Source organism: Octopus bimaculoides, chromosome 10, assembly GCF_001194135.2.
Source record: "Octopus bimaculoides isolate UCB-OBI-ISO-001 chromosome 10, ASM119413v2, whole genome shotgun sequence".
Lineage (NCBI taxonomy): Eukaryota > Metazoa > Mollusca > Cephalopoda > Octopoda > Octopodidae > Octopus > Octopus bimaculoides.
The window spans coordinates 67,015,168-67,024,508 of NC_068990.1; the positions used below are offsets into that span (position 1 = coordinate 67,015,168).

Consider the following 9,341-nt stretch of genomic DNA (forward strand, 5'->3'; position numbering starts at 1 on the left):
AAAATATTTTTAAGAATACAAAATTAAATCAATGGAAAAAAAACTGAAAAGGTAAACATTTTTATATATGCCTCGGTACACATTTCATTATATACCCGGGTAAAAACTGAAATATTGGCAAGAAATAAAGAAAATACAAAAAATAAAAACTCCCCAAACAAATGAGTTAAAAAAAATTTAATTGCTGCATATGTTTACAGACACACATGCACACATACACATTGCATATATATGAATACATTGATATACATATATGTGGAATTATGTATATAAACGTCTGTATCAACATACATGTATATAAATATATGAGTATGCATACATGTGATTAATTGCATGTATATTAATGTATGTATATATATATACATAAATGTATAAATGTGTGTTAATGTATATATTGATGTATATATATGTATATTTATATATAAGTATGATCATATAATTTACATATTCATATATATATATGTAAATACTCATCCATGCATATATATATATACACACACATAAATATATGTATTTGTAAATATATATGTATATATACACATACATACATATATGAATATATATGTAAATATATAAGTGAGCACATATGTGTGTGCGTGTATATATATATATCCCATTCATAATTATGAATATGTAAAATTCATTCTTTCCCTATTTCCTTAACACCCCTACTCTTTCATTCTTCTCCATCTATCTTCATCCATGTCATGTACCCAGCTAAAGCAGCATCAGCAAGTTGATCCATACAATGATACAATAACTTTCGCCATCACTTCCAGGTTTAAATTGTAAAAGAAAGAAGGAATATATGATTAACACTATCTGTCTGCCCACCCCGCCACACCCAAATAACAATCCAGTGTATTTGTCTATCTCTTTCAAATTTTTGGCTATCACACAAACTGAGAAAATGAAATAACGGGGCAAGGTCGATAGGATGTGTCAATAAGACAGTAGTGGTGTGAGAGAAGAGAAATGGGGAAAATTAGAAAGAAATATAAAGGCTAATGAAATATTAAAAAAAAAAAAGATGTACAGTGCTTGGACACCAGTTAGTTAATGGACAAACCTTTTGCACGGACAGCATAGGATTGTTGTCTGTCTTATACACAGTCTATGCATGTGAGTGCGTGTCTGTGTATGTGAACATGTGTGTGGATTTGTCTGGCTATTTTTTTTATGTACATAGAAATTGCTGTTTGTATATTTAGAGATATGATTATTAATGTAAATATACATATATGACAATGTGTGTATACATACACATGTGTGAGTGTATATGTCAGTCTATATATATTTGCATATATTTGTTTATATATATATGTGTGTGTGTGTGTGTGTGTGTATGTGTAAATATATACATATGTATGCATATGTCTATACATAGAAATATCTATGTATATATATATATATATATATATATATATATATATATATATATATATATATATGTATGCATATAAGCATTTAAGCACATTCCTATGCCCACACACTCACAAAACTACATATACATAAATATTCTTACATATATATACACACACAAATAAGGTGTGTATATAATTTACCCATATTTGTATTTCTCAATTACCAGCTCTATTATAATCTTACCAAATAATTCATTTCTTCGTAAACAGTCAGGTATATATTGCGTGTGCGTTTGAATATGCCAAAATATATACGGACATATACATGCATCTATATTTTATGATTGCTAATATACACACACAGATATGCATGTGTGTGTCTGTCAATGTATATATGAAAATTTAGTTCTCCCATGTTCTCACTCTTCTTACCTTATGTGTGTGTATATACATATACACATATACATATTTGTATACATGCATACAAACATATCTTTATATACATATGTATATATGCAAACACATGAATACACATATACACACATGCATGTGTATTTATATATATATATATATATACACACACACATGCTCAAGCGATTCACACATTATGGAAAAGCCATGTGCCTGAAAACGTTACCATAATGTGGAATTCTGTAATATGAAAGTCAATGGGAGACAAGATTAACATTATGAAATTTTGTTTTAATATTTTCAGGAATGCAATTGCTTCCATAATGTGGATAATACATACACACACATATATTTATATATAATATACATAAATATACATATGTATATATCCATAAATGTGTACAAAAGTTTATATTTCTACACACACCCATATATATACATATATATATATATATATATATATATATATATATAGAGAGAGAGAGAGACACGACGACTCTCTAAACCAACAATGTCATTAGTGTTTCTGCTATAATAATAAATCAAGTAGAATCCATTTAATAACTTGGCTACTGTTCATTTATATGATCCATTATATAGAATATGTTTGTGTGTGTGTGTGTGTGTACGTGCATGCACACACAATTCGTTTTGCTTTGTGTAGGTCATGTGTGTGTGATTCAACTGAATACTTATACTCTACATCATGTATTGAGTATTTTTCCTCCCATCTGTTGCTATAAACATGTGTAAGTGTGTGTGTGTGTGTGTGTATGTATATATATATATATGTACCCACACATACATATATGTGTATGTATGCAATGTGTGTGTGCATGCGTTTAGCCGCTTAATTCTTTAAGTGCAAACATATGTGGTGGGGGTAGATATAGTGAGTCATTATTTGTAGAGTTAAAATAATAGTGATGTGTATGGGTTAACAATATGTTTACATATGTGTTATTATATGTAAGAAGTTAGTGTAATGATTTTAATAATATAAATGGCATGACAGGAAAAAAAAATAACATAGTGTTTGTCTGTGTAGGATAACAATACATGTAAATGTAGTCTTATGCATGTGTGTGTGTATGTGAGTGTGTGTGTGTATTAATGCAGACACACAGTTCATGTATGTGTGTGTATGTGTATATATATATATATATATATATATATATATACTCACTCATACAAGTATATTTAAACGTTACATATGTATATAATATACACATAAACATATATACACATGTGTACATTTACATAAGTGTTATGTATGTATATATACACACATACATGCACACACACACACACACACATGCATACACACTGATGCATAAAAAAATGCATTTCTATTGATTGATATTATTTTTGTTCAGAAATGGATATTTGGACAACTCCAGGTGAGTGTTTATTTCGTTTGTCTTTGATTCTTCCATTTCTTATATTAATTATGGCCACATGTCTTTATTAATTTTGCAGTCAATGTATGTATATATATATATACGCATATATATATATATGTATTTTTTTTTTTTTTTTCCGTATTTGTCCATATTCTCTTTTCATTTTGGCAAGCTCTCACGTTTGGGTGTGGGTTTCAGATTCAGATGATTTTCTCAACATTTCTGAAGTCCCAAATTTTCACGGAGCTGGTATATTCTACCAAAGAACAAACCATTCGATGCCAAAGACATGTGGTTAGGTTCTATTCACCCTTGACATAATCCTTATTCTTTTTTTAGAAGAACATCAATGATTTTCATCTCATCCACAAGAATACAATATGTTTTGTAGTTCTTTGGAAATCTTTTAACCAGGAAATATTGATTTCGTACAAATATCGAATCATGCAAGCGTTCTTGTATAATTTTTGTTTCATTTCTTTTGCTTGACTTTCTCTATGTAAATCTTTTTAATAAAAAAAATTGGTTCGTCTTCGTTGTGCTCTTCTTCACAGGATCGTTTCTGGAAGAACCCATTTTATTTCTGTCAATATATTCTTTTGAATATTCCATAGTTAACTTCATTCTACAACAATCTTGTCACATATATATTTTGGATAAAATAAACTTCAATCCATTAAAAAAAAAAAAATCTATACCAAATTCAGCCACTTTTATCTTAGAGACCATTTCTAGTTTTTTATTTTTTTATTTATTATTTTTTTTTTTTTGAGAAACTCTCATCTCAGTCTTTCTTTAGAGAATTTTCTTGTTTTTAATTTTTATCTGTTTAACCAACTTTAGAGTGTAATGTCTACTCTCATTTTTTTTTATTTCAATTATAACCGCAAAATAATCTTCAATTCCTTGTTCAACTTTGTATCATAACAAAGCAGCCATTGCAAAACTGTTCAGAATATGATTAAGACAAAGAATATTAGTAATATGATTATGTGACTTAATCTTTTTGCCAGGCCCAAAACATTGCTCACAACAAACCTTCAATGATGTTTTGTGTGAGCAGCTTTTCTAACTCCTTCTTGGTAGACATGGTATGTGAAGGTACATTTCTTTATCTACATGTGTTTAGTTTCTACACCATTCTAAGCATGGATTTTTGTTTTAAATAATTTTTCCTGTTTCCATTCCATAATATGTGGCATCTCTCTGTGATAATTTCCAATCCAGATCTGGCTTAATAATTCAAAGGACCCTCTTCGATGGGCTTCCATAGCTTTTGCAAAGCTGGATGGGAGCTTTGTTTGCATAAGGGCCTATCTTCAGGGCTCCATTGGCCATCAACGCAGGTGGCACCAGTTGGACCAAGTAATTCATAGCCACGTTCACATTCATACATTAACCGGTCACCGTGTCGTATAGTAACAATATATGGTTTAAACACAAAATTTCCTAAATGTCCTTTTTTATATATTTTACCATTTGCCAATGATCCTGGATTAGGACAGAATACTGCAAAATAAAAATAAAATAAAATCAATTAGCAAGGAATTACAAAAAGTTAAACAGATCAAATTAAATATTAAAATATTTCACCTTCAATAATTTTGAGTCATTACCTCAAAACAATAAACTGAAACTGTGAGCAACTAGAGCACAAACCTATAAACTTCAGCTAGCACTCTGTATGTGTGAATTAAACTTACACCAATCAAAGCCATATAAGTGGATCTGGCAAACGGAAACTAAAAGAAGCCCATAGTGTGTATATATATATATATATATTTATGTGTGTGTGTGTGTGCCTTTGTGTCTGTGTTTGCCCTCCCATCACCACTTGCCAACTGATGTTGGTGTGTTTACATCCCCGTAACATAGAAATGCAGCAAAAGAGACTGATAAAATAAGTACTAGGCTTAAAAATAAGCATTGAGGTCGAATTGTTCAAAAAAACATTTCAAGGTGATGCTCCAGCATGGCTGCAGTCAAATGACTGAAACAAGTAAACAATTTTTTTTTTTTTCAATGGTGTGTAAATTAGCTGCAGGCACCTCTGTGTTAAGAAGCTTGCTTCTCAAACATAAGGTTTGAAGCTCAACCCCACAGTATAACTTCTTGAACAAATGTCAAACTAAATAGCTAGACTCAGGCCAATAAATATTGGAGGGGAATCTGGTAGATGTAGATTTTAAGATGGAGGGAGAGGAATGGGAAGAACAAGACAGCAAGGGAGGGAATGAGGGAACGAGAGAGAAGAAAGTGAGACAAAAAAGGAAGACTGTGAGAGAAGGAGGAATGAGTGAAAGGGAGAGAAATAGAGGAGTGAGCAAGTGAAGGTGAGTAGGTGTATGAAAGAGGAACAAACAGGAAAGCTAGAGAGTGATAGTGCGAGAGAGTAATAGGATGAGAATGAGTGAGAGATAGAATGAATAGAAGAGAGCAGAAGAGACAATGTGTTTATATGTGCTTGAATGTGTATGCATGCTCATATGCACATGAGTATATAGGTGCATGCTTATATGTGCACTCTCACAGACTTGCATGCATACAGTCAGTTCACATACACATACAGTCAGACTTGCATGCACTCTAATGTGTGTGCACACCCGTCATCTCCCAAGTGAAAGTATGTCACACTCTCTCACTTAGAGTGTGAGAAAGTGAGTGCACACGGGAGAGAAAAGGAGAGGGTGCATACCCAAGAGAATGTGAGTGAGTGAATGCTTGAAAGTGTCGTGAGCATACATATGTATGTGAGCACATGTATATGTACGCTTGTATGTGCATGCATTAGAATGTGAGTGCATATATGTTTGTATGTGCACATTTGTGTAGTTATGCATATGTATATACCACTGCTTCAATTGCTTCAGCTTTGAAAAGAAATTATTCATTATATTCCACACTTAACAGAATCAGTTTAATAAAGTACCAGATTTTATTTGATGTGATAATGTTCCACAGAAGAAATATTTATTTTGCCATAAGTTAAATGGTAAGTTATTTGTGGCATGATCTTACAGCAAGATGTTCTTCCTGTCACCAACATTTTTTCAAGTACAAGTTTATATATATATATTCCAGTAAGATTTAAAAGTACAGACAGAGCTATTGAATGTCAATGATTTGACAGGAAATGCCAACAAGTGCCAACATTTGTAGTTCTGTACAGACTGCAAACTCCACACTGATGCACACAAACATACATACATAGATGCATGCACACACACACACACATTGGTATATTAATACGGATTGTAAACTTTAGAGAAGCAGTGAAACATGCACAGATGTACACACACATAGATGCAAACAAATACATAAATATGCATACAAACATACATATATGTTTAGTAATTCTCAAAGTTGTTTTTTTTTTTTACACAAACAGTCTTTGACATCACAAAATACAGTATAAGTTACATATATCTCCAAAGGGTTAAATGCATAAAAACAGTCATTTACATTTTTTTGTTTACTAACATTACTTTTTTTAGATTTGATGTCAAGCTGGCAGAATTGTTAGCATGCCAGAGAGAAATGCTTAGCCTCATTTCCCTTATCATTACATTCTGAGTTCAAATCCTGCTGAGGTCAACAATACCTTTCATCTTTTTGAGTCAAGTACAGGGATTGATGTAATAGACTAGCCCCCAACCACAAAATTTCAGGTGCTGCCCTTTAGTAGAAAGGCTTATTACCTTTTAAGATTATTTTTGTGTGGACATGGCTGTGTTTAAGAGATTTGCTTCATAATCATATGGTTCCAAGTACAGGCATACTGCTTGGCACCTTAGCAAGTGTCTTTGAGGTGAGTAACACCTGATTTCAGTAAGGTACATGGAAACTCTGATAACTTCCCTTCTACTTAAACCAACTCAAACTATATTTCCTTGTAAGCAGTAAATCTCCATCAAATATTCCCCTCTAAGAAAATGATAAGATTTGTATTTATTCTACTTGTGATGCAATTCTAAATCAGCGAATAATTTTTACACACTCACTCACACACACACACACATACATACATATACAAATATATATGTACTTCAGGCTAACAATTTTGAAAGCTACGTAAGTACATGGCATTGATAAGCAGTGAGATATTGGTATCAGCTGCTCACATCCACCTCCAGGTGTGGTATTCGGTATTATTTTACACTATATGTCTTTGAAGTGATGTTTTCCAAATGATATGTGATACTGATAATGTTTTACGCAATTGAGCTGCAACAATAACTACAACAACAACAGTGAAATTCTGTTTTCCATGCTGGTATGCGTTGGACAGCTTCACAGGAGCTAGCAGGGCCAGCCAAGAGGCATACAATGCTCCATTGTCTGTTTTGGCTTGGTTTCTACAACTGGATGCACTTCTGAACACCAACCACCTGAAAAAGTGAACTGGGTGTTTTGTATGTGACTTTAGTACCCACATCAATGCTTTTTACATAATTTCATATATATAAAAATGCTTTAACATTCACTATTCCAAAGTTGCACAAATTAGACAGAGTTCCTTGAGGCAAATTTTCTATAGTAGGATGCCTTGCTCATAGCCAACTCAGTAGTTTCATAGCAGGATAGTATTTGCCATAGACATGTTTTAAGAGGATATTAAAAATGGGCATCTCTTGATTTACAGTGGCACTTGTTTACAACCATCATGTGCTATCAAGACAAAAAGACATTAATAGATATATATTAACACACACACACACATGATGGGCTTCTTTCAGTTTCCATGCTCCAAATCAACTCATGGGACTTTGGTTGTCCTGGGGCTGTAGTACACGGCACTTATGCAAAGTACCATGAAGTGGGACAGAACCCAAACCATGTGGTTGGGAAGCAAACTTCTTAACCACATGCCTGTGCTTATATATGATGAGGTCGATTTGTGGCACTCATAGATATGCATACAACAGGCTTCTTCACAGTTTCCATTTCACTGACAAATCTTTGGTTGATCTGAGGTTTCATTAAAGACATTTGCTTGAAATGTCAACTCTGGCTCTGAATTTCAAGCCATGTGGTTGTGAAGCAAACTTATTTACAACACACACACACACGTATACATGAATGTGTGTGCGTGAGAGAGAGAGAGGGGAAGTGAGATGAGAAAAGGATACTTACTTTCTTCACAGTACGGTCTAGAACCTTTCCACCGCCCATATTGGCATGTCATGTATTTGTCTCCACGAAGACGGAAACCTTGAAGACACATATATTTTGCTCGATCTCCATGTTTCCACCCGATGTAAACTCGCCGACCATTGTCAATATTTGGTGGAGACGCAGAGCATGGAGCTGAAATAGTAAAGTGAGAAAAATTGGTGAATGAACTGTAACAATTATTTATTGCTGTTATATGAGAGGAGTGTTGGAAAAAATTGTATTGGTAAGAAAACAATGCATCTCATGCACAGGGTTCTAGAGGTGTGAGTATAGTCAATAAGGCCCTTATGAAGTTGGATACTATATATATCATACCTGCTGGTTCCCTTCCTTCAATTTGGACCATATTACCTGGTAAGCAGTTTTTCTTGCTGTTACATCTGCTGTATTGATAAGATTTTTACCTACTCAACATTGTGAGCTTAAACCAACAAAGTAACCTTCAAGCAGTCAATCAACATGCTAGCAATAATAGCAAAATTCCTCTTAAAACATAGGGCATTAAGAAAATATTCCAAACAAGGAAAAGTTCACGATTATAGGGAATACCCATTTTCAGTAGATTAGGGTTTATTTATCTGTATAGTTGGGTTAGCTTGACAATTCTTCAGGAATTATTAATACAGCAACACAATAAGAAACTGAGAGCATGTTTTTTGGACAAAAGCATATTTTTATGTTTAAAACATATACAGTCACATTCATGGATACCAATGTCTAATCTAATCTAATATCTATAATATTGAAGTACTCTGTGTGTGTATGTATATATATATATAATATATATATGTATATATATATATATGTATATATATATATCATATATATATGTATATATATATATATATATATATATATATATTATATATATTATATATATATATATATTTTTTTTATATAGTTTCAGCTTAGAGCTGCGGCCATGCTGATGCACCACCATGTTGCTACACTGTTATTACAGGGAGCCTCTTACAATATGTGGCACTTC

At 32.6% G+C, this 9,341-nt stretch overlaps 1 protein-coding gene across 1 annotated transcript in view; it reads right to left on the reverse strand.

Moving 5' to 3' along the window:
* Window positions 1-1,470: 1,470 nt before the first annotated feature.
* LOC106883993 (protein lev-9-like) overlaps window positions 1,471-9,341 on the reverse strand; it is a 1,203,458-nt gene continuing 1,195,587 nt past the window's right edge. The window contains exons 14-15 of the mRNA XM_052971268.1: window positions 8,312-8,485; window positions 1,471-4,687 (exon numbers count right to left, since the gene is read on the reverse strand). Of these exons, the coding sequence (XP_052827228.1) occupies window positions 4,413-4,687; window positions 8,312-8,485 (449 nt within the window). The 3' untranslated portion in view covers window positions 1,471-4,412. The remainder of the gene's footprint in view (window positions 4,688-8,311; window positions 8,486-9,341) is intronic.